Here is a 26,314-nt window from a genome sequence, read left to right as displayed (position 1 = left end):
TGGGCTGTTTTGCAGTGCTTTTGGGGTGCTTTTGCCTATTCCTGGCCTCTTTTACCGTGATTTTGGGGTGATTTTGGGTCTCTTTTGGGTGTTTTTTGGCTGTTTTGCAGTGCTTTTGGGGTGCTTTTGCCTATTCCTGACCTCTTTCACCGTGATTTTGGGGTGATTTTGGGTCTCTTGGGTGTTTTTGGCTGTTTCTGGGCTGTTTTGCAGTGCTTTTGGGGTGCTTTTGCCTATTTCTGGCCTCTTTCACCGTGATTTTGGGGTGATTTTGGGTCTCTTGGGTGTTTTTGGCTGTTTCTGGGCTGTTTTGCAGTGCTTTTGGGGTGCTTTTGCCTATTCCTGGCCTCTTTCACCGTGATTTTGGGGTGATTTTGGGTCTCTTTTCCCCCCAGCCCCCCATCCTCAATGTCCCCCAAGCGCTGCCTCGCTGCTCCCCCCTCCTCCTCCTCCTCCTCCTCCCCTCCTTCATCCCAACCCCTTTCCCGTTCGGACGCGGTCCGGCAGCGGGGGGGGTGCGCTCGGGAGCCCCCCAAGAGCTGCGTGGAGCGGGGGCAGAGCCGCGGGGGGAGCGAGGCGCTGCGGGAGCATCGCAGGAGCCACGGGGATGGAGGAGGAGGAGGGAGCGGATCCATCGGGAATGGGGCCGGGAAGAGCTGGAGCTGCCGGGAGTGCGGGAAAGGAGAGGAGGAGAGGAACGGGAAGAGGAGGGAGAGCGGGGGAGGAGGTGGGGGTTTGGGGGGGGGATGGGGTGGGGATGGGAATGGGGGGGATGGGGGGGAAATGGGGGGATGGGGGGGGATGGGGTGGGGATGGGGGAATGGGGGGGGGATGGGGGGGAATGGGGGGGATGGGGTGGGGATGGGGGGGAAAGGGGTGGGGATGGGGGGGAATGGGGTGGGGATGGGGGGGAATGGGTGGGGATGGAGGGGGAATGGGGATGGGGGGGAAATGGGATGGAGATGGGGGGAAATGGGGTGGGGATGGGGGGGGGATGGGGGGGAAATGGGGCGGGGATGGGAGGGGAATGGGGTGGGGATGGAGGGGGAATGGGGTGGGGATGGGAATGGGGGGATGGGGTGGGGATGGGGGGAAATGGGGGGGACGGGGTGGGGATGGGGGGAGAATGGGGTGGGGATGGGAGAGGAATGGGGTGGGGATGGGGATTGGATGGGGGGGAATAGGGGGGATGGGGATGGAATGGGGATGGGGGGAAATGGGATGGAGATGGGGGGGAAATGCGGTGGGGATGGGGGGGAAATGGGATGGAGATGGGGGGGAATGGAGGGAATGGGGTGGGGATGGGGTGGAATGAGGTGGGAATGATGGGACTGGAGGTGGGAATGGGATGAGGGTGGGGAAATGGGGGGGGGATGGGGTGGAATTGGAGGTGGGGATGGGGGGGAATGGGATGGGGATGGGGTGGGAATGGTGGGATTGGAGGTGGGAATGGGGTGGGGATGGGATGGGAATGGGATGGGGATAAGTGGGATTGGAAGTGGGGATGGAATGGGAATGGGGGGGATGGGGTGGGAAAGGGGTGGGAATGAGATGGGAATGATGAGAATGGGATGGGAATGGGTGGGGAATGATGGGAATGGGTTGGGAATGAGTTGGGAATGGGTTGGGAATGACGGGAATGGGATGGGAATGGGTTGGGAATGAGTTGGGAATGGTGGGAATGGGATGGGAATGGGTTGGGAATGACGGGAATGGGTTGGGAATGACGGGAATGGGCCGGGAATGGGTCGGGAATGGGATGGGAATGGGTTGGGAATGATGGGAATGGGATGGGAATGGGTTGGGAATGATGGGAATGGGTCTGGAATGGGATGGGAATGGGTTGGGAATGATGGGAATGGGTGGGGAATGGTGGGAATGGGATGGGAATGGGTTGGGAATGATGGGAATGGGTCGGGAATGATGGGAATGGGTCGGAAATGACAGGAATGGGTCAGGAATGGGATGGGAATGGGTTGGGAATGATGGGAATGGGTTGGGAATGGGTTGGGAATGATGGGAATGGGTTGGGAATGGGTCAGGAATGGGATGGGAATGGGTTGGGAATGGGTCAGGAATGGGATGGGAATGGTTGGGAATGATGGGAATGGGTCGGGAATGGGTGGGGAATGATGGGAATGGGTCGGGGATGACGGGAATGGGTTGGGAATGAGTCAGGAATGGGTTGGGAATGGGTCGGGAATGACGGCAATGGGATGGGAATGAGTTGGGAGTGCTGGGAATGGGTTGGGAACGTATTGGGGATCGTCGTCTCCGGGCTCGCCGCCTGAAGCGCGTTCCCGTTGTCGCCATTGGAGGCGCCGGCGCCGTCCCCGTTGCCTTCACCTGCATCGACTGCGGGCGCCCGTTCCGGCCCCGCGGGGAGCGCGCGGCGCCTTCGGCGTCCATGCGGAAGCACCGGGATCCGGGCGGCATCGTCAAGAAGATGAAGACAACGATGGGGAACGTCGAAGAGGATCCAGTTGGCATCGTCAAGATGAAGACGATGGGGAGTGTCGAAGAGGATCCAGTTGGCATCGTTAAGAAGAGGAAGACAACGGTGGGGAACGTCGAAGAGGGTCCAGTTGGCATTGTCAAGAAGAGGAAGATGATGGGGAACGTCGAAGAGGATCCAGTTGGCATCGTCAAGAAGAGGAAGACGATGGGGTGCGTCGAAGAGGCTCCAGTTGGCATCGTCAAGAAGAGGAAGACGATGGGGAGCATCGAAGGGGATCCAGTTGGCATCGTCAAGAAGAGGAAGACGATGGGGAGCGTCGAAGAGGCTCCAGTTGGCATGGTGAAGAAGAGGAAGACGAAGCCAACGATGGGGAGCGCCGAAGGCCTCGCCAACACGTGCGTGGAGTGCTGGCAGAGCTTCAGCCAGAGCTCGGACCTGGCCAAGCACGTGCGCATCCACACGGGCGAGCGGCCGTACGGCTGCGCGCAGTGCGGCAAGCGCTTCAACGTGAGCTCCAACCTCCTGCGGCACCAGCGCATCCACACGGGCGAGCGGCCCTACGGCTGCGGCGACTGCGGCAAGCGCTTCACCGACAAGTCCACGCTCACCCAGCACCGGCGCATCCACACGGGCGAGCGGCCCTACGGCTGCGGCGAGTGCGGCAAACGCTTCAGCCGCAGCTCCCATCACAAGAGGCACCAGCGGACGCACGGGGATGGGAAGAGGGGGGGAACGGGGGGGGGTGGGGGGTGGGGGTATCCGGGGAATTCTTGAGGATGGGGGAATGGGATGGGGGGGGGGGGGAAGGGTGGGGGGGGTGGAGATGGTTCGGAAGGGATTTGAAGGGATTTGATGGTTCGGAAGAGATTTGATGGTTCTGAAGGGATTCCAGTCATTCCTAAGGGATTTGATGGTTCTGAAGGGATTCGATGGTTCTGAAGGGATTCCAGTCATTCCTAAGGGATCCAATGGTTCTGAAGAGATTCGATGGTTCTGAAGGGATTCCAGTCATTCCTAAGGGATCTCGATGGTTCTGAAGGGATTCCAGTCATTCCTAAGGGATCCAATGGTTCTGAAGAGATTCGATGGTTCTGAAGGGATTCCAGTCATTCCTAAGGGATCTCAATGGTTCTGAAGGGATTCCAGTCATTCCTAAGGGATCTCGATGGTTCTGAAGAGATCCGATGGTTCTGAAGGGATTTCAGTCATTCCTAAGGGATTCGATGGTTCTGAAGGGATTCGATGGTTCTGAAGGGATTCCAGTCATTCCTAAGGGATCTCGATGGTTCTGAAGGGATTCCAGTCATTCCTAAGGGATCTCGGAATCCGGTTCTCCAATGGTTCTGAAGGGATTTGATGGTTCCAAAGGGATCTCAATGGTTCTGAAGGGATTCCAGTCATTCCTAAGGGATCTCAATGGTTCTGAAGGGATTCCAGTCATTCCTAAGGGATCTCGATGGTTCTGAAGGGATTCCAGTCATTCCTAAGGGATCCAATGGTTCTGAAGAGATTCGATGGTTCTGAAGGGATTCCAGTCATTCCTAAGGGATCTCAATGGTTCTGAAGGGATCCGATGGTTCTGAAGGGATTCCAGTCATTCCTAAGGGATCTCAATGGTTCTGAAGGGATTCCAGTCATTCCTAAGGGATCTCGATGGTTCTGAAGAGATCCGATGGTTCTGAAGGGATTTCAGTCATTCCTAAGGGATTCGATGGTTCTGAAGGGATCTGATGGTTCTGAAGGGATCCTGATGGTTCTGAAGAGATCCGATGGTTCTGAAGGGATTTCAGTCATTCCTAAGGGATCACAGTAGTTCCAAAGGGATTCCAGTCATTCGAAAGGGATCTCAATGGTTCCGAAGGGATTCGATGGTTCCGAAGTGATCCAATGGTTCTGAAGGGATCCAATGGTTCTGAAGCGATCCAGTGGTTCTGAAGCGATCCAGTGGTTCTGAAGGGATCCCGATGGTTCCGAAGGGATTCAGTGGTTCCGAAGGGATCCAATCGTTCCTAAGGGATCCCAGTCGTTTCTATTAAGGAATGGGAATCGCAACCATTGCCATTAAGGGATGGGGATGCCAATCGTTCCGAAGGGATCCAATGGTTCTGAAGGGATCCAATGGTTCCGAAGGGATCCCCATGGTTCCGAAGGGATCCCCATGGTTCCGAAGGGATCCAATCGTTCCGAAGGGATCCAATCGTTCCGAAGGGATCCATTCGTTCTGAAGGTTTTCAATGGTTCTGAAGGGATCCCAATGGTTCCGAAGGGATCCAATGGTTCCGAAGGGATCCAATCGTTCCAAAGGGATCCAATGGTTCCGAAGGGATCCAATGGTTCCGAAGGGATCCCCATGGTTCCGAAGGGATCCAATCGTTCCGAAGGGATCCCGATGGTTCTGAAGGGATCCCGATGGTTCCGAAGGGATCCCGATGGTTCCGAAGGGATCCTGATGGTTCTGAAGGGATTCAATGGTTCCGAAGGGATCCCGATGGTTCTGAAGGGATTCAATGGTTCTGAAGGGATCCCAATGGTTCCGAAGGGATCCCGATGGTTCCGAAGGGATCCCGATGGTTCCGAAGGGATCCCCATGGTTCCAAAGGGATCCAATCGTTCCGAAGGGATCCCGATGGTTCCGAAGGGATCCCGATGGTTCTGAAGGGATTCAATGGTTCTGAAGGGATCCCAATGGTTCCAAAGGGATCCCGATGGTTCCGAAGGGATCCAATCGTTCCGAAGGGATCCAATGGTTCTGAAGGGATCCCAATGGTTCCGAAGAGATCCAATGGTTCTAAAGAGATCTCAATGGTTCCAAACAGATCCAGTCATTCCAAAGGGATCCTGATGGTTCTGAAGGGATCCCGGTGGTTCCAAAGGGATCCAGTGGTTCTGAAGGGATCCAGTGGTTCCGAAGGGATCCAATCATTCCTAAGGGATCCCAGTCGTTTCTGTTAAAGAATGGGAATCGCAACCGTTGCCATTAAGGGATGGGGATGCCAATCGTTCCGAAGGGATCCAACGGTTCCGAAGGGATCCCAATGGTTCTGAAGGGATCCCAATCATTCCTAAAAGATCCCAGTCATTCCTAAGAGATCCCAGTCCTTCTGTTAAGCAGTGGGAATCCCAACCATTCCCATTAAGGGATGGGGATCCCAATCGTTCCAAAGGGATCCCAATCGTTCCTAAGGCATCCCAATCGTTCCGAAGGGATCCCAATCATTCCAAAGGGATCCCCATTGTTCCTAAGGGATTCCAATCGTTCCAAAGGGATCCCCATTGTTCCAACAGGATCCCAGGCATTCCAAGGGGATACCAATTGTTCCAAAAGGATCCCAATCGTTCCAAAGGGATCCCAGTCATTCCAAAGGGATCCCAATCATTCCTAAGGGATCCCAGTCATTCCAAAGGGATCCCAATCATTCCTAAGGGATCCCAGTCCTTCCTGTTAAGCAGTGGGAATCCCAACCATTCCCATTAGGGATTGGGGATCCCAACCATTCCCATTAAGGAATGGGGATCCCAACCATTCCCCTTAGGGATTGGGAATCCCAACCATTCCCATTAGGGATTGGGAATCCCAACCATTCCCATTAGGGATTGGGGATCCCAACCATTCCCATTAGGGATTGGGTGTTCCAACCCTTCCTGCCTCAAAGGCATTGGCCATTCCAGCTATCCCCGTTAAGGAATGGGAATGACGGGGTCGGATCCATGGGGAGGGCTGTGCTGGGCTTGGGATTGGCTCCATTGGGATGGGTCCATTGGGATTGGGTCCATTGGGATGGATCCATTGGGATTGGGTCCATTGGGATGGATCCATTGGGATTGGGGCCATTGGGATTGGGGCCATTGGGATGGATCCATTGGGATTGGGTCCATTGGGATGGCTCCATTGGGATGGATCCATTGGGATTGGGTCCATTGGGATTGGGTCCATTGGGATGGCTCCATTGGGATTGGAACCATTGGGATTGGGACCATTGGGATGGATCCATTGGGATTGGGTCCATTGGGATGGGTCCATTGGGATGGCTCCATTGGGATTGGCTCCATTGGGATTGGCTCCATTGGGATTGGAACCATTGAGATGGGTCCATTGGGATGGGTCCATTGGGATTGGCTCCATTGGGGTGGGTCCATTGGGATGGATCCATTGGGATTGGCTCCATTGGGATTGGAACCATTGGGATGGCTCCATTGGGATTGGGTCCATTGGGATGGGTCCATTGGGATTGGCTCCATTGGGATTGGGACCATTGGGATGGATCCATTGGGATTGGGTCCATTGGGATGGATCCATTGGGATGGATCCATTGGGATTGGCTCCATTGGGATTGGAACCATTGGGATTGGGACCATTGGGATGGCTCCATTGGGATTGGGTCCATTGGGATGGGTCTATTGGGATTGCTCCATTGGGATTGGGTCCATTGGGATTGGAACCATTGGGATTGGCTCCATTGGGATGGCTCCATTGGGATTGGGTCCATTGGGATTGGAACCATTGGGACTGGGTCCATTGGGATGGTTCTATTGGGATGGCTCCATTGGGATTGGCTCCATTGGGATTGGGACCATTGGGATGGCTCCATTGGGATTGGGACCATTGGGATGGCTCCATTGGGATTGGGACCATTGGGATTGGCACCATTGGGATTGGCTCCATTGGGATTGGCTCCATTGGGATTGGCTCCATTGGGATGGCTCCATTGGGAATGCTGTGGGGCAGGAGGGGTGATCCCGCTTCCCAGTGGGAATGGGGAGGCTTGGCCGAAGGCTGTCAATGGATCCAGGAACAGTGTGGGAATAACAAAGGTGCTTCCTGTGGTTCCTGCAATGGGAATGGGGGGGATTTGGGTGGGAATTGGAGGAATTTGGTGGGACGAATGTAGGAATTCGAGAATCTGGGTGGGAATTGGAAAATTTGGTGGGATTTGGGTAGAAATTGGAGAATTTGGGTGGGAATTGGGGGAATTCGGTGGGAATTGGGTAGGAATTGGAGAATTTCGGTGGGAATTTGGTGGGATTTAGGTAGGAATTTGAGAATTTGGGTGGGAATTAGAGGAATTTAGGAAGGAATTGGAGAATTTGGGTGGGAATTGGAGGAATTTGGTGGGATTTAGGTAGGAATTGAGAATTTGGGTGGGAAGCGGGGGAATTTGGTAGGATTTGAGAAGGAATTGGAGAATTTGGGTGGGAATTGAAGGAATTTTGTAGCATTTAGGTGGGAATTCAAGAATTTGGGTGGGAATTTGGGGGGATTTAGTAATTAGAGAATTTGGATGGGATTTGGGTAGGAATTGGAGAATTTGGGTGGGAATTAAGGGAATTTGGTGGGATTTGGTTGGGAATTGGGGGAATTTGGGTAGGAATTAGAGAATTTGGGTGGGAATTGGAAAATTTGGTGTTATTCAAGTGGGAATTGGAGAATTTACGTGGGAATTATGTAGGAATTCGAGAATTTGGGTGGGAAGTGTAGGAATTTGGTGGGATTTGAGTTGGAATTGGAGAATTTGGGTGGAATTTAGGTAGGAATTGGAGAATTTGGGGGGGAATTGGTGGGATTTGGTGGGAATTAGAGGATCTGGGTGGGAATTGGAGGAATTTGTTGGTATTTATGTAGGATTTGGAGAATTTGGGTGGGAATTGGGGGAATTTGGTGGGATTTGGGTAGGAATTAGAGAATTTGTGTAGGAATTGGAGAATTTGGTGGCATTTGGGATGGGATTGGAAAATTTGGGTGGGAATTTGGTGGGAATTTGGGTGGGAATTGGGGAATTTGGTGGGAATTGGGGAATTGGGGTAGGAACTGGGGAATTTGGGTAGGAATTGGAGGAATTTGGTGGGATTTTTATAGGAATTGGAGAATTTGGGTGGGAATTGGGGGAATTTGGTGGCATTTGCATAGGAATTAGAGAATTTGGATGGGATTTGGGTAGGAATTGGAGAATTTGGGTGGGAATTGGGGAAAATGTGTGGGATTCGGATGGGAATTTGAGGAATTCGGGTAGGAATTACAGAATTTGGGTGGGATTTGGGATGAGATTAGAGAATTTGGGTGGGAATTGGGGTAATTTGGTGGGATTTGGGTAGGAATTGGTGAATTTGGGTGGGAATTGGAAAATTTGGTGGGAATTAGGGAATTTGGGAGGGAATTGGAGAATTTGGGGGGAATTGTGTGGGATTTGAGTTGGATTTGGACAATTTGGGTGGGAATTGGGCAGGAATTGGAGAATTTCGTGGGATTTGGGTAGGGAATGGAGAATTTGGGTGGGAATTGGAAAATTTGGTGGGATTTGGGTAGGAATTAGAGGACGTAATTTGGGGGGATTTAGGAATTAGAGAATTTGGGTGGGAATTGGGGGAATTTGGATGGGATTTGGGTAGGAATTGGGGGAATTTGGGTAGGAATTGGAGAATTTGGGTGGGAATTGGAAAATTTGGTGGGATTTGGGTGGGAATTGCCGGAATTTGTTGGGATTTGCATAGGAATTGGAGAATTCAGGTAGGAATTATGTAGGAATTAGAGAATTTGGGTGGGAAGTGGGGGAATTTGGTGGGATTTGAGATGGAATTGGAGAATTTGAGGGGGAATTGGGTAGGAATTAGAGAATTCAGACAGGAATTGGAGAATTTGGTGGAATTGGGGAATTTTGATGGGATGTGGGTAGGAATTGGAGAATTTGGGTGGGAATTGGAAAATTTGGTGGGAATTGGGGAATTTGGGAAGGAATTGGAGGAATTTGGTGGGATTCATACAAGAATTGGAGAATTTGGGTAAGAATTGAAAAAATTGGTGGAAATTGGGGTGGGAATTGGAGGAATTTGAGAAGGAATTGTAGAATTTGGGTGGGAATCCTAGGAATTTTGTGGCATTTAGGTAGGTATTCAAGAATTTGGGTGGGAACTGGGGAATTTGGGTGGGATGTGGGGGAATTAGGTAGGATTTGGGTAGGAATTGGAGAATTTGGGTGGGAATTGGAGAATGTGGGTGGGAATTGGGGAATTTGGTGGGATGTGGGTGGGAATTAGAGAATTTAGGTGGGAATTATGTAGGAATTCGAGAATTTGCGAGGATTTGTATAGGAATTGGAGAATTTGGGGGAATTTTGGTGGGATTTAGGTAGGAATTGGAGAATTTGGGTGGGAATTGTAAAATTTGGTGGGAATTGGGGAATTTGGAAGGAAATTGGAGGAATTTGGGTAGGAATTGGAGAATTCGTGTGAGAATTGGGGGAATTTGGTGGGATTTGGGTAGGAATTCAAGAATTTGGGTGGGAACTGGGGAATTTGGGTGAGATGTGTGGGAATTGGGTAGGATTTGGATAGGAATTGGGGGAATTTGGGTAGGAATTAGAGAATTAGGGTGGGAATTGGAAAATTTGGTGGGATTCGGGTGGGAATTAGAGAATTTGGGTGGGAATTGGAGGAATTTTGTGGGATTTATATAGAAACTGGAGAATTTGGTTGGGAATTGGAAAATCTGGTGGGAATTGGGGAATTTGGGTGGGAATTGGATGAATTTGGGAAGGAATTGGAGGAATTTGCGTGGGAATTGGGGAATTTGGTGGGATTTAGGTAGAAATTCAAGAATTTGGGTGGGAATTGGGGGAATTTGGGAAGGAATTGGAGAATTTGGGTGGGAATTGGGTAGGAATTAGAGAATTTGGTGGGATTTGGGATGGGATTGGAGAATTCGGGTGAGAATTGGGGGAATTTGGTGGGATTTAGGTAGAAAGTCAATAATTTGAGTTGGAATTGGAGGAATTTGGGTGGGCATTGGAAAATTTGGTGGGAATTGGGGAATTTGGGTGGGAATTGGAGGAATTTTGTGGGATTTATATAGAAACTGGAGAATTTGGTTGGGAATTGGAAAATTTGGTGGGAATTGGGGAATTTTGGAGGGAATTGGAGGAATTTGGGTGGGAATTGGGGAATTTGGTGGGATTTAGGTAGAAATTCAAGAATTTGGGTGGGAATTGGAAATTTGGGTGGGAATTGGGGGAATTTGGGAAGGAATTGGAGAATTTGGGTAGGAATTAGAGAATTTGGTGGGATTTGGGATGGGATTGGGGAATTTGGGTGGGAATTGGAGGAATTTGGTGGGATTTGGGTGGGAATTCCAGAATTCGGGTTGGAATTTGGGGAATTTGGGTGGAATTTGGGTGGAATTTGGGGCTATTTCAATGCCTTTTGGTGCTCCCCCCCCCCCCCCCCCCCGCGTCGGCCCCGCCCCCTTGGTGACGTCACCACGCCCCGCGCCCCTGGGGGTGGGAAGGTTCATTTATTCAATGGGGGCGGGGCTTGAGGCATCAGCAGCCAATCAGAACCCGCCTCCCCCCCCCCCCCCCCCCCCTTTCCCCCTCCCATAGACCCACACTTGGGGGTTGCGCTGTGGGGCACGGAAAAGGGGGGGGGGGGGTGGTAAACGCTATGGGGCAGCCAAGGCTGTGGGGCAGAGCTGCTGCTCCTATGGGGCTGGGCCCCACGCGTTGTACTTGGGGGGCAGGCCCAGGCCCCTTCCTATGGGTCCAAGCACTCCGTGGGTTACTTATGGGGCTCTCCAAGGCCCTCTATGGGTCCGCATGCCACTTATGGGGCACTCCACGTTGGACGTGTGGGTCCGAGTTCTACTTATGGGCCGCTCCATGCCCCGCTATGGGTCCACGTGTTACTTGTGGGTCGCTCCGTGGGTCCATGTGTTACCTATGGGTTGCTCCACACCTCGCTATGGGTCCATGTGTTACTTATGGGTCGCTCCATATCTTACTTATGGGTCGCTCCAGGCCCTGCTATTGGTCCACATCTCACTTATGGGTCGCTCCGTGGGTCCGTGTGTTACTTATGGGTCGCTCCATGCCCTGCTATTGGTCCATATCTTACTTATGGGTCACTCCATATCTTACTTATGGGTCCCTCCTTGGGTCCATGTGTTACTTATGGGTTGCTCCATGCCCCGCTATGGGTCCATGTGTTACTTATGGGTCACTCCACGCCCCGCTATGGGTCCATGTGTGACTTATGGGTCACTCCACATCTTACTTATGGGTCGCTCCACACCCCGCTATGGGTCCATGCGTTACTTATGGGTCGCTCCATGCCCCGCCATGGGTCCATGTGTGACTTATGGGTCACTCCACATCTTACTTATGGGTCGCTCCACGCCCCGCTATGGGTCCATGCGTTACTTATGGGTCACTCCATGCCCCACTATGGGTCCATGTGTTACTTATGGGTCGCTCCAGGCCCTGCTATGGGTCCATGTGTGACTTATGGGTCACTCCACATCTCACTTATGGGTTGCTCCATGCCCCGCCATGGGTCCATGCGTTACTTATGGGTTGCTCCACGTTACTTATGGGTCACTCCATGCCCCGCCATGGGTCCATGTGTTACTTATGGGTCGCTCCACGCCCCACTATGGGTCCATGCGTTACTTATGGGTCACTCCACATCTTACTTATGGGTTGCTCCACACCCCAATATGGGTCCATGCGTTACTTATGGGTCGCTCCATGCCCCGCTATGGGTCCATGTGTGACTTATGGGTCGCTCCATGTTACTTATGGGTCACTCCACGCCCCGCTATGGGTCCATGTGTGACTTATGGGTCGCTCCACGTTACTTATGGGTCACTCCACACCCCACTATGGGTCCACGCGTTACTTATGGGTTGCTCCATGTTACTTATGGGTCGCTCCACATTACGTATGGGTCGCTCCACGTTACTTATGGGTCGCTCCACGCCCCACCATGGGTCCACGCGTTACTTATGGGTCGCTCCACGTTACTTATGGGTCGCTCCACGTTACTTATGGGTCGCTCCACGCCCCACCATGGGTCCACGTGTTACTTATGGGTTGCTCCATGTTACTTATGGGTCGCTCCACATTACTTATGGGTCGCTCCACGTTACTTATGGGTCGCTCCACGCCCCACCATGGGTCCACGCGTTACTTATGGGTCGCTCCACGTTACTTATGGGTCGCTCCACGCCCCACCATGGGTCCATGTGTTACTTATGGGCCGCTCCACGTTACTTATGGGTCGCTCCATGCCCCACCATGGGTCCACGCATTACTTATGGGTCGCTCCACGTTACTTATGGGTCGCTCCACATCTCACTTATGGGTTGCTCCACGCCCCACTATGGGTCCATGCGTTACTTATGGGTCGCTCCCCGTTACTTATGGGTCGCTCCACGCCCCACTATGGGTCCACGTGTTACTTATGGGTTGCTCCATGTTACTTATGGGTCGCTCCACATTACTTATGGGTCGCTCCACGTTACTTATGGGTCGCTCCACGCCCCACTATGGGTCCACGTGTTACTTATGGGTTGCTCCATGTTACTTATGGGTCGCTCCACATTACTTATGGGTCGCTCCACGTTACTTATGGGTCGCTCCACGCCCCACCATGGGTCCACGCGTTACTTATGGGTCGCTCCACACCCGCTATGGGTCCCCCTCTTCCAACCGCCCCACTCCACATCTCACTTATGGGTCCCACACACCCCCCCCCCCACCCCCACCCCCCCCCATCTCCTCCACCTCCTCTCCGTGCCCCACACACGGCTCAGTCCTCGCCCCACGGGGCGGGGGTGGGGGGGGTGGGGGGAGGGGAGTCACTGGGGCGCTGTGGGGCAGAGCTCGGCCTCCAGGGCCTCGAAGGCCTCGAGCATCGCGGCGCGGACGCGCTCGGTGAGGGCGGGGACGTCGTCGGGCCCCAAACCCGCGGTGGGGAGAGGGGGCAGCACCTGGATCACACAGCGGCCTGGGGCAGAGAGAGGGGACCCACAGACACCATGGGGACACCATAGAGACCCATAGAGACCATAGAGACACAGAGAGACACATAGAGACACATAGAGACACATAGAGACCATAGAGACACAGAGAGACACATAGAGACCATAGAGCCCCATAGAGCCCCACAGACCAATAGAGCCCCATAGACCCCATAGAGCCCCACAGAGCCCCATAGAGCCCCATAGACACCATAGAGCCCCATAGAACCCCACAGACCCCATAGAGCCCCCACAGACCCCATAGAACCCCATAGACCCCATAGAGCCCCACAGATCCCACAGAGCCCCATAGAGCCCCACAGACCCCATAGAGCACCCACAGAGCCCCATAGAGCAAAACAGACCCCCATAGAGCCCCACAGATCCCATAGAGCCCCCACAGAGCCCCATAGAGCCCCATAGAACCCCATAAAACCCCACAGAGCCCCATAGACCCCCCTAGAGCCCCATAGAGCCCCACAGATCCCACAGAGCCCCAGAGCACCACAGACCCACAGAGCCCCATAGAGCCCCACAGATCCCACAGAGCCCCATAGAGCCCCATAGAGACCCCACAGAGCCCCAGAGTGCCACAAAGCCCATAGAGCCCCATAGAGCCCCATAGAACCCCATAGAGCCCCATAGACCCCATAGAGCCCCCACAGAGCCCCATAGAGCCCCACAGAGCCCATAGAGCCCCACAGACCCCATAGAGCCCCATAGAGCCCCACAGACCCCATAGAGCCCCATAGAGCCCCATAGAGCCCCATAGAGCCCCATAGAGACCCATAGAGCCCATAGAGCCCCATAGAGCCCCATAGGGACCTATAGAAACCCATAGATACCCATAGAGATCATAGAGCCCCATAGAGCCCATAGAGCCCCATAGAGCCCCACAGACCAATAGAGCCCCATAGACCCCATAGAGCCCCACAGAGTCCCATAGAGCCCCATAGACACCATAGAGCCCCATAGCACCCCATAGAGCCCCATAGAGCCCCATAGAACCCCATAGAACCCCGTAGAACCCCATAGACCCCATAGAGCCCCATAGAACCCCATAGAACCCCATAGAGCCCCATAGAACCCCATAGAGCCCCATAGAGCCCCACAGACCCCATAGAGCCCCATAGAGCCCCACAGACCCCATAGAGCCCCATAGAGCCCCATAGAACCCCATAGAGCCCCATAGAGCCCCATAGAGCCCCATAGAGCCCCATAGAACCCCATAGAGCCCCATAGAACCCCATAGAGCCCCACAGAGCCCCATAGAGCGCCCTGCCCCACAGCTCCTCACCGGGGGTGAATCTCCGCTCCCGTTTGCTATAGAAGTGCTGGTAGGAGGAGATGACAATGGGGACAACGGGGACCTGTGGGGCAGGAGGGCTCAGTGGGGCTGCCCCATAGAGCCCCATGGCTGCCCCATAGAGCCCCACACCTGCCCCATAGAGCCCCACGCCTGCCCCATAGAGCTCCATGGCTGCCCCATAGAGCCCCACGCCTGCCCCACAGGGACCCCCTAGAGGCCCATAGAGGCCCACAGCTGCCCCATAGGGACCCCTTAGAGGCCCATAGAGCCCCATGGCCACCCCATAGAGCCCCATGGCTGCCCCATAGAGACCCCCTAGAGGCCCACAGAGCCCCATGGCCACCCCATAGAGCCCCACGGCTGCCCCATAGAGCCTCACAGCTGCTCCAGAGGCCCCATAGAGAACCCACAGAAACCCATAGAGCCCCACACCCACCCCATAGCTGCCCCATAGAGACCCAGAGACCCCCACCCCTGCCCCACAGAGACCCATAGCTGCCCCATAGAGCCCCAACCCTGCCCCATAGAGACCCATAGAGCCTTACCCCTGCCCCATATAACCCCACACCCATCTAATAGAGCCCCATAAGAGACCCACAGACCCCACAGAAATCCATAGCTGCCCCATAGAGCCCCACCCCTGCCGCACAGACCCCATAGAACCCCACCCCTGCCCCAGAGACCCCACAGAACCCCAACCCTGCCCCATAGAGACCCCATAGAACCCCCACCCTGCTCCATAGAGACCCCATAGAACCCCACCCATGCCCCATAGAGACCCATAGAACCCCACCCCTGCCCTATAGAGACCCCATAGAACCCCACCCCTGCCCCATAGAACCCCAACCCTGCCCCATAGAGCCCCACAGAGACCCCACAGAACCCCACCACTGCCCCATAGAGCACCACCCCTGCCCCATAGACCCACAGAACCCCACCCCTGCCCCACAGAGACCCACCCCTGCCCCATAGAACCCGACCCCTGCCCCACAGAGACCCATAGAACCCCAAACCTGCCCCATAGAGCCCCACAGAGACCCCACAGAACCCCATCACTGCCCCATAGACCCACAGAATCCCACCCCTGCCCCATAGAATCCCAACTCTGCCCCACAGAGACCCATGGAACCCCACCCCTGCCCCACATTACCCCACCCCTGCCCCATAGAGCCCCACAGAGACCCCCCCCCGCCCCATAGGACCCCACCCCTGCCCCATAGAGACCCCCCCCGCCCCATAGAACCCCTGCCCCATAGACCCACAGAACCCCACCCCTGCCCCATAGAACCCCACCCCTGCCCCATAGAGACCCCACCCCTGCCCCATAGAACCCCTGCCCCATAGACCCACAGACCCCCCCCCCTGCCCCATAGAACCCCTGCCCCATAGACCCACAGAACCCCAACCCTGCCCCACAGAACCCCCCCCCGCCCCATAGAACCCCCCCCGCCCCATAGAACCCCCCCCCTGCCCCACAGAACCCCACCCCTGCCCCATAGAGACCCCCCCCCCCCCATAGAACCCCTGCCCCACAGCTGCCCCCTAGCGCCCCACCTGCGCCTGCACGGCCAAGTGGAAGGCCCCGCGCTTGAAGGGCAGCATTGAGCCGCTGTGGTTGCGCGTCCCCTCCGGGAAGACCCAGACCCGCACCTGGGGGGCAGAGACGTGTGGGGCTGCCCCATAGCGATGCATGGGGGGGGCCCCATAGGGACATGGAGGGGGGGGGGGGGTAACACAGAGCCCTCATGGCCTGGCTGAGCCATGGTGCGTGCGGCCTGGGCCATGGTGCTGCCCCATAGAATCCCCTCTGCCCCACAGATCCCCACTGATCCCCATAGAAGCTATGGGGCAGCCCCATAGTGGCCTCATGGAGTGGCTGAGCATGGTGTGCACCACCTGGGCCATGGCGCTGCCCCATAGAAGCCCATAGATCCCAGCCCCATAGAAGCCCCCCAGCCCCATAGCATCCATGGGGCAGCCCCACAGCGCGCTCACGTCCTGGCTCAGCATGGTGTGCGCGGCCTGGGCCATGGTGCTGCCCCATAGAACCCCCTCTGCCCCATAGATCCCAGCCCCATAGACCCCCCCAGCCCCATAGCATCCATGGGGCAGCCCCAGAGCGTGCTCACGTCCTGGCTCAGCATGGTGTGCACGGCCTGGGCCATGGTGCTGCCCCATAGAATCCCCTCTGCCCCACAGATCCCCACTGATCCCCATAGAAGCTATGGGGCAGCCCCATAGTGGCCTCATGGAGCGGCTGAGCATGGTGTGCACCACCTGGGCCATGGCGCTGCCCCATAGAAGCCCATAGATCCCAGCCCCATAGAAGCCCCCCAGCCCCATAGCGGCTATGGGGCAGCCCCACAGCGCGCTCACGTCCTGGCTCAGCATGGTGTGCGCGGCCTGGGCCATGGTGCTGCCCCATAGAACCCCCTCTGCCCCATAGATCCCCATAGATCCCCAGCCCCACAGACCCCCCCCAGCCCCATAGCATCCATGGGGCAGCCCCACAGCGCGCTCACGTCCTGGCTGAGCATGGTGTGTGCGGCCTGGGCCATGGTGCTGCCCCATAGAACCACCTGTGCCCCATAGATCCCAGCCCCATAGAACCCCCCCAGCCCCATAGCGTCCATGGGGCAGCCCCACAGCGCGCTCACGTCCTGGCTCAGCATGGTGTGCGCGGCCTGGGCCATGGTGCTGCCCCATAGAACCCCCTCTGCCCCATAGATCCCCATAGATCCCCAGCCCCATAGAACCCCCCCAGCCCCATAGCATCCATGGGGCAGCCCCAGAGCGCGCTCACGTCCTGGCTCAGCATGGTGTGCGCAGCCTGGGCCATGGTGCTGCCCCATAGAACCCCCTCTGCCCCATAGATCCCAGCCCCATAGACCCCCCCCAGCCCCATAGCATCCATGGGGCAGCCCCACAGCGCGCTCACGTCCTGGCTCAGCATGGTGTGCGCGGCCTGGACCATGGTGCTGCCCCATAGAACCCCCTCTGCCCCATAGATCGCCATAGATCCCCAGCCCCATAGACCCCCCCCAGCCCCATAGCATCCATGGGGCAGCCCCACAGCGCGCTCACGTCCTGGCTCAGCATGGTGTGTGCGGCCTGGGCCATGGCACTGCCCCATAGAACCCCCTCTGCCCCCTAGTTCCCAGCCCCATAGACCCCCCCCAGCCCCATAGCATCCATGGGGCAGCCCCACAGCGCGCTCACGTCCTGGCTCAGCATGGTGTGCGCGGCCTGGACCATGGTGCTGCCCCATAGAACCCCCTCTGCCCCATAGAACCCCAGAGATCCCAGCCCCATAGAACCCCCCCAGCCCCATAGCATCCATGGGGCAGCCCCAGAGCGCGCTCACGTCCTGGCTCAGCATGGTGTGCGCGGCCTGGGCCATGGTGCTACCCCATAGAACCCCCTCTGCCCCATAGATCCCCATAGATCCCAGCCCCATAGACGCCCCCCAGCCCCATAGCGTCCATGGGGCAGCCCCAGAGCGCGCTCACGTCCTGGCTCAGCATGGTGTGCGCGGCCTGGGCCATGGCACTGCCCCATAGAACCCTTCTGCTCCACAGAACCCCCTCTGCCCCATAGATCCCCACAGACCCCCAGCCCCATAGCATCTATGGGGCAGCCCCACAGCGCGCTCACGTCCTGGCTCAGCATGGTGTGCGCGGCCTGGGCCATGGTGCTGCCCCATAGAACCCTTCTGCTCCACAGAACCCCCTCTGCCCCATAGATCCCCATAGATCCCCAGCCCCATAGAACCCCCCCAGCCCCATAGCATCCATGGGGCAGCCCCAGAGCGCGCTCACGTCCTGGCTCAGCATGGTGTGTGCGGCCTGGGCCATGGCACTGCCCCATAGAACCCCCTCTGCCCCATAGATCCCAGCCCCATAGACCCCCCCAGCCCCATAGCATCCATGGGGCAGCCCCACAGCGCGCTCACGTCCTGGCTCAGCATGGTGTGCGCGGCCTGGGCCATGACACTGCCCCATAGAATCCCCTCTGCCTCATAGATCCCCACAGACCCCCAGCCCCATAGACCCCCCCCAGCCCCATAGCATCCATGGGGCAGCCCCACAGCGCGCTCACGTCCTGGCTCAGCATGGTGTGCGCGGCCTGGGACATGGTGCTGCCCCATAGAACCCCATAGATCCCAGCCCCATAGACCCCCCCAGCCCCATAGCATCCATGGGGCAGCCCCAGAGCGCGCTCACGTCCTGGCTCAGCATGGTGTGCGCGGCCTGGGCCATGGTGCTGCCCCATAGAACCCCCTCTGCCCCATAGATCCCAGCCCCATAGACCCCCCCCAGCCCCATAGCATCCATGGGGCAGCCCCACAGCGCGCTCACGTCCTGGCTCAGCATGGTGTGCGCGGCCTGGGCCATGGTGCTGCCCCATAGAACCCTTCTGCTCCATAGAACCCCCTCTGCCCCATAGATCCCCATAGACCCCCAGCCCCATAGCATCTATGGGGCAGCCCCACAGCGCGCTCACGTCCTGGCTCAGCATGGTGTGCGCGGCCTGGGCCATGGTGCTGCCCCATAGAACCCTTCTGCTCCACAGAACCCCCTCTGCCCCATAGATCCCCATAGATCCCCAGCCCCATAGAACCCCCCCAGCCCCATAGCATCCATGGGGCAGCCCCACAGCGCGCTCACGTCCTGGCTCAGCATGGTGTGCGCGGCCTGGGCCATGACACTGCCCCATAGAATCCCCTCTGCCCCATAGATCCCCACAGACCCCCAGCCCCATAGACCCCCCCAGCCCCATAGCATCCATGGGGCAGCCCCACAGCGCGCTCACGTCCTGGCTCAGCATGGTGTGCGCGGCCTGGGCCATGACACTGCCCCATAGAATCCCCTCTGCCTCATAGATCCCCACAGACCCCCAGCCCCATAGACCCCCCCCAGCCCCATAGCATCCATGGGGCAGCCCCAGAGCGCGCTCACGTCCTGGCTCAGCATGGTGTGCGCAGCCTGGGCCATGACACTGACCCATAGAATCCCCTCTGCCCCATAGATCCCCACAGACCCCCAGCCCCATAGACCCCCCCCAGCCCCATAGCATCCATGGGGCAGCCCCAGAGCGCGCTCACGTCCTGGCTCAGCATGGTGTGCGCGGCCTGGGACATGGTGCTGCCCCATAGAACCCCATAGATCCCAGCCCCATAGAACCCCCCAGCCCCATAGCATCCATGGCGCAGCCCCAGAGCGCGCTCACGTCCTGGCTCAGCATGGTGTGCGCGGCCTGGGCCATGGTGCTGCCCCATAGAACCCCCTCTGCCCCATAGATCCCCATAGATCCCCAGCCCCATAGACCCCCCCCAGCCCCATAGCATCCATGGGGCAGCCCCACAGCGCGCTCATGTCCTGGCTCAGCATGGTGTGCGCGGCCTGGCCATGGTGCTGCCCCATAGAACCACCTGTGCCCCATAGATCCCAGCCCCATAGACCCCCCCCAGCCCCATAGCATCCATGGGGCAGCCCCAGAGCGCGCTTACGTCCTGGCTCAGCATGGTGTGCGCGGCCTGGGCCATGGTGCTGCCCCATAGAACCCCATAGATCCCAGCCCCATAGAACCCCCCCAGCCCCATAGCATCCATGGGGCAGCCCCAGAGCGCGCTCACGTCCTGGCTCAGCATGGTGTGCGCGGCCTGGGCCATGGTGCTGCCCCATAGAACCCCATAGATCCCAGCCCCATAGAACCCCCCCAGCCCCATAGCATCCATGGCGCAGCCCCAGAGCGCGCTCACGTCCTGGCTCAGCATGGTGTGCGCGGCCTGGGCCATGGCACTGCCCCATAGAACTCTCCCTCTGCCCCATAGATCCCAGCCCCATAGACCCCCCCCAGCCCCATAGCATCCATGGGGCAGCCCCAGAGCGCGCTCACGTCCTGGCTCAGCATGGTGTGCGCGGCCTGGGCCATGGTGCTGATGGCGTCGCGGGGCCGGCGCCGGTCGATGAAGATGATGCCCCCCAACCAGGACACGAGCCCCACGGCGCCCATGAAGAGCAGCTCCCGCTTGGCGATGGGCACGCAGCGGTCGGGCAGCACCTCCATCATCCCTGTGGGGTGGGTATGGGGTGGCTGTGGGGTGGGTGTGGGGCAGGCGGTGGGGTGGGTATGGGGTGGGTATGGGGTGGTTATGGGGTGGCTGTGGGGTGGTTGTGGGGCAGGATGTGGGGTGGCTATGGGGTGGGTATGGGGTGGCTGTGGGGTGGCTATGGGGTGGTTATGGGGTGGTTATGGGGTGGCTGTGGGGCAGGCGGTGGGGTGGTTATGGGGTGGCTGTGGGGTGGCTGTGGGGTGGTTATGGGGCAGGATATGGGGTGGGTATGGGGCAGGCTGTGGGGTGGCTATGGGGTGGCTGTGGGGAGGCTATGGGGCGGCTGTAAGGCGGCTGTGGAGCGGTTATGGGGTGGCTGTGGGGTGGCTGTGGGGTGGTTATGGGGCAGGATATGGGGCAGGCTGTGGGGTGGCTATGGGGTGGTTATGGGGTGGCTGTGGGGTGGTTATGGGGCAGGATATGGGGTGGGTATGGGGCAGGCTGTGGGGTGGCTATGGGGTGGTTATGGGGTGGCTATGGGGTGGTTGTGGGGCAGGCGGTGGGGTGGCTATGGGGCTGAGTGTGGGGCTGAGTGTGGGGCGGCTGTGGGGTGGCTGTAGGGCAGGCTATAGGGTGGCTATGGGGTGGCTGTGGAGCTGAGTGTGGGGTGGCTGTGGGGTGGTTATGGGGCTGAGTGTGGGGTGGCTGTGGGGCAGGCTATGGGGTGGCTATGGGGTGGCTATGGGGCAGGCTGTGGGGTGGGCTATGGGGTGGCTATGGGGCAGACTATGGGGCTGAGTGTGGGGTGTCAATGGGGCAGGCTATGGGGCAGTCTATGGGGTGGCTATGGGGCAGGCTATGTGGCAGCTATGGGGCTGAGTGTGGGGTGGCTATGGGGTGGCTGTGGGGTAGAGTGTGGGGTGTTTGTGAGGCAGGCTATGGGGTGTCAATGGGCAGGCTATGGGCCAGCTATGGGGCAGAGTGTGGGGTGTCTGTGGGGCAAGCTATGGGGTAGCCTATGGGGCACACTGTGGGGTGTCTGTGGGGCAGGCTATAGGGCAGGTGTGGGGCAGGCTATAGGATGGCTACGGGGCAGGGTGTGGGGCAGGGCGTGAGGTGTCAATGGGGCAAGCGATGGGACAGGTGTGGGGCAGGATGTGGAGCATTGTGTGAAGCGTCTATGGGGCAGGCTATGGGGCAGCGTGTGGGGTGTCTATGGGGCAGGCTATGGGGTGCCTCTGCGGCAGGCTATGGGGCAGCGTGTGGGGCAGGCTGGGGGGTGTCTATGGGGCAGATGCGGGGCAGGGTCTGAGGTTTCTATGGGGCAGGTGTGGGGCAGGCTATAGGATGGCTATGGGGCAGGGAGTGGGACAGGGTGTGAGGTGCCCATGGGGTGGCTATAGGACAGGCTATGGGGCAGTGTGTGGGGCAGGCTATAGAGCAGCTATGGGGCAGGGTGAGGGGTGTCTGTGGGGCAGGCTGGGGGGTGACTATGGGGCAGATGTGGGGCAGACTATAGAATGGCTATGGGGCAGGGAGTGGGACAGGGTGTGATGTGTCTATGGGGCGCCTATAGGGTGGCTATGGAGCAGCCTATGGGGCAGGGTGTGAGGTGGCTATGGGGCGCCTATAGGGCAGCTTATGGGGCAGATGTGGGGCAGACTATAGAATGGCTATGGGGCAGGGAGTGGGACAGGGTGTGACGTGTCTATGGGGCACCTATAGGGTGGCTATAGGGCAGCTTATGGGGCAGATGTGGGGCAGGCTATAGGATGGCTATGGGGCAGGGAGTGGGACAGGGTGTGACGTGTCTATGGGGCACCTATAGGGTAGCTATAGGGCAGCCTATGGGGCAGGGTGTGAGGTGGCTATGGGGCACCTATAGGGTGGCTACGGGGTATCTATGGGGTGTCTATGGGGTGTCTATGGGGTGTCTATGGGGCGGCTATGGGGCGGCTATGGGGTGTCTATGGGGTGTCCATGGGGTGTCTATGGGGTGTCCATGGGGTGTCTATGGGGTGTCTATGGGGTGGCTATGGGGTGTCTATGGGGTGTCTATGGGGTGTCCATGGGGTGTCTATGGGGTGTCTATGGGGCGGCTATGGGGTGTCTATGGGGTGTCCATGGGGTGTCTATGGGGTGTCCATGGGGTGTCTATGGGGTGTCTATGGGGTGTCTATGGGGTGTCTATGGGGTGTCTATGGGGCGGCTATGGGTGTCTATGGGGTGTCTATGGGGTGTCTATGGGGTGTCTATGGGGTGTCTATGGGGTGTCTATGGGGTGTCCATGGGGTGTCTATGGGGTGTCTATGGGGTGTCCATGGGGTGTCTATGGGTGTCTATGGGGTGTCTATGGGGCGGCTATGGGGTGTCTATGGGGTGTCTATGGGGTGTCTATGGGGTGTCTATGGGGTGTCTATGGGGTGTCCATGGGATGTCTATGGGGTGTCTATGGGGTGTCTATGGGGTGTCTATGGGGCGGCTATGGGGCAGGTGTGGGGCACGCACCCATGAGGTCCAGGGAGCTCTGGTGGTTGCTCACCACCACATAGGGCTGGCGGGGGGCAGGAGCTGGGCCCCCCTCACGGCCATGCGGATCCCATAGAGGCGCTTGACGTGCTGCAGCAGCGCCCGGATGATCCTGCCCCATAGAGACCCATAGAGACCCATAGAGACCCATAGAGACCCATAGAGACCCATAGAGACCCCATAGAGACCCAGAGAGACCCATAGAGACCATAGAGACCCAGAGAGACCATAGAGACCCATAGAGACCATAGAGACCCATAGAGACCCATAGAGACCCATAGAGACCCATAGAGACCATAGAGACCCAGAGAGACCCATAGAGACCATAGAGACCCATAGAGACCATAGAGACCCAGAGAGACCCATAGAGACCCATAGAGACCCAGAAAGACCCATAGAGACCCATAGAGACCCATAGAGACCATAGAGACCCATAGAGACCCATAGAGACCCATAGAAGCCATAGAGACCCACAGAAACCTATAGAGACCCATAGAGACCATAGAGACCCATAGAGACCCATAGAGACCCATAGAGACCCATAGAAGCCATAGAGACCCACAGAAACCTATAGAGACCCATAGAGACCCACAGCGACCCATAGAGACCCATAGAGACCCATAGAAACCATAGAGACCCATAGAGACCCATAGAAGCCATAGAGACCCACAGAAACCTATAGAGACCCATAGAGACCATAGAGACCCATAGAGACCCATAGAGACCCATAAAGACCCATAGAAGCCATAGAGACCCACAGAAACCTATAGAGACCCATAGAGACCCACAGCGACCCATAGAGACCCATAGAAACCATAGAGACCCATAGAGACCCATAGAAGCCATAGAGACCCACAGAAACCTATAGAGACCCATAGAGACCCATAGAGACCCACAGCGACCCATAGAAACCATAGAAACCCATAGAGACCCATAGAGACAGACCCACAGAAACCCCATAGAGAGAGACCCATAGAAACCTATAGAATCATCCCCTCGGACACCTCCGGAGTCCCCCCCACAGACCCCACATAAACCCCCCCATAGAGCCCCATAAATACCCCACAGAGCGCCCCATAGGCTCCCATAGACCCCCATAACCCCCCCATAGAGCCCCATAGACCCCCATAACCCCCCCATAACCCCCCCATAGATCCCCATAGACCCCCTATAACCCCCCATAGAGCCCCATAAGTACCCCATAGACCTCCATAAAGCCCCATAGACCCCCATAACCCCCCATAAACCCCCCATAACCCCCATAGACCCCAAAACCCCCCATAGATCCCCCCTATAGACCCCCATAACCCCCCCATAGATCCCCATAGACCCCCCATAACCCCCCCATAGAGCCCCATAAGTACCCCACAGAGCCCCCCATAGGCTCCCATAGACCCCCATAACCCCCCCATAGAGCCCCTATAACCCCCCATAGACCCTCTATACCCCCCCCATAGAGCCCCATAGATACCCCACAGAGCCCCCATAGGCTCCCACAGAGCCCCATAACCCCCGTATAGAGCCCCATAGATCCCCCCCATAGCCCTGTATAACCCCCCATAGCCCCCCATAGAGCCCCATAACCCCCCCAAAGCCCCCCATAACCCTCCTTAGAGCCCCATAGACCCCCAATAACGCCCCATAACCCCCCCATAGAGCCCCATAGATACCCCACAGACCCCCGTACAGACCCCCATAGCCCCCCCCATAGCCCTGTATAACCCCCCATAGCCCCCCATAACCCCCCATAGAGCTCCATAGAGCCCCATAACCTCCATAGAGTCCCATAGACCCCCCCACAGCCCCCCCATAAAGCCTGAGAGACACCCCATAACCTACCATAGAGCCCCATAGATACCCATAACCCTCCACAGAGCCCCATGGACACCCCATAGCCCCCCATAGACCCCCCCCCATAGAGCCCCATAGACCCCCATAACCCCCCCATGGACCCCCATAGACACCCCATAGACCCCCTAGAGGACCCCATAGCCCCCTCCATAGAGCCGTATAACCCCCTCCTAGAGCCCCATAGACCCCCATAACCCCCCATAACCCATCCCATAGCCCCCTCCATAGAGCCCCATAGACCCCCATAACCCCCCCATAGCCCCCTCCATAGAGCCCCATAGACCCCCATAACCCCCCATAGCCCCCTCCATAGAGCCCCATAGACCCCCATAACCCCCCATAACCCCCCCCATAGCCCCCTCCATAGAGCCCCATAGACCCCCATAACCCCCCCCATAGCCCCCTCCATAGAGCCCCATAGACCCCCATAACCCCCCCATAGCCCCCTCCATAGAGCCCCATAGACCCCCATAACCCCCCCATAGCCCCCCATAACCCCCCCCCTAACCCACCCCATTCCACCCCCTATCCCCCATAACCCCCCCCATAACCCCCCCCCATAACCCCCCCCATAGCCCCCTCCATAGAGCCCCATAGACCCCCATAACCCCCATAACCCCCCCCATAGCCCCCTCCATAGACCCCCATAACCCTCCCATAGCCCCCTCCATAGAGCCCCATAGACCCCCATAACCCCCCCATAGCCCCCTCCATAGAGCCCCATAGACCCCCATAACCCCCATAACCCCCCCCCCATAGCCCCCTCCATAGAGCCCCATAGACCCCCATAACCCCCCCCATAACCCCCCATAACCCCCCCCATAGCCCCCTCCATAGACCCCCATAACCCCCCCCAGCATAACTCCCCCCCAGCGCCCCACGGCCGCCCCATAGCGCCCCACGGCCTCACTTCATGTTCTCGACGTCGCGGCCGCGGGGGCGCAGAGGGGGGATGGCGGCGAGGGCCAGCACCAGGATCCAGCCGTTGTAGAACCCCATCTTGCACCAGAACCGGAACCGGCCCCAGCGCCCGTACAGCAACGGCAGCAGCACCGCGCCCAGCGCCAGCAGCACGCACAGCCACGGAGACATGGCCTGGGGGGGAGAGAGGGGCTCGCACCCGGCAACGGGCAGCGACGGAGCTCAAACGGGCGGGGACGCAACAGAAACGGGCGAGAAAGCAACAGAAACGGGCGGGGACGCAACAGAAACGGGCGAGAAATCAACAAACGGGCGAGAAACGGGAAACGGAAACGGACCCGAAACGGGCGGGCAACAGAAACGGGCGAAAACGGACTCGAAACGGGAGAGAAAGCAACAGAAACG

The 26,314-nt window shown here is 57.8% G+C and overlaps 1 protein-coding gene across 1 annotated transcript; it reads right to left on the bottom strand.

Moving 5' to 3' along the window:
* Window positions 1-13,082: 13,082 nt before the first annotated feature.
* LOC130600499 (1-acyl-sn-glycerol-3-phosphate acyltransferase alpha-like) lies at window positions 13,083-26,084 on the bottom strand. The gene is given in 7 exon segments (XM_057411893.1): window positions 13,083-13,231; window positions 14,542-14,614; window positions 16,108-16,203; window positions 20,452-20,627; window positions 23,117-23,170; window positions 23,173-23,249; window positions 25,899-26,084. Coding segments are annotated over 7 exon segments (807 nt in total). The 5' UTR covers window positions 26,081-26,084.
* Between the last annotated feature and the right edge of the window lie 230 nt (window positions 26,085-26,314).

This window comes from Pezoporus wallicus, unplaced genomic scaffold (genome assembly GCF_028554395.1).
Source record: "Pezoporus wallicus isolate ANWC-B61680 ecotype Strahan unplaced genomic scaffold, APGP_CSIRO_Pwel_v1 contig_10819, whole genome shotgun sequence".
Taxonomy (NCBI): Eukaryota; Metazoa; Chordata; class Aves; order Psittaciformes; family Psittacidae; genus Pezoporus; species Pezoporus wallicus.
The sequence above is the reverse complement of the archived record's forward strand: the minus strand, read 5'-3'. Positions and strand labels throughout refer to the sequence as shown.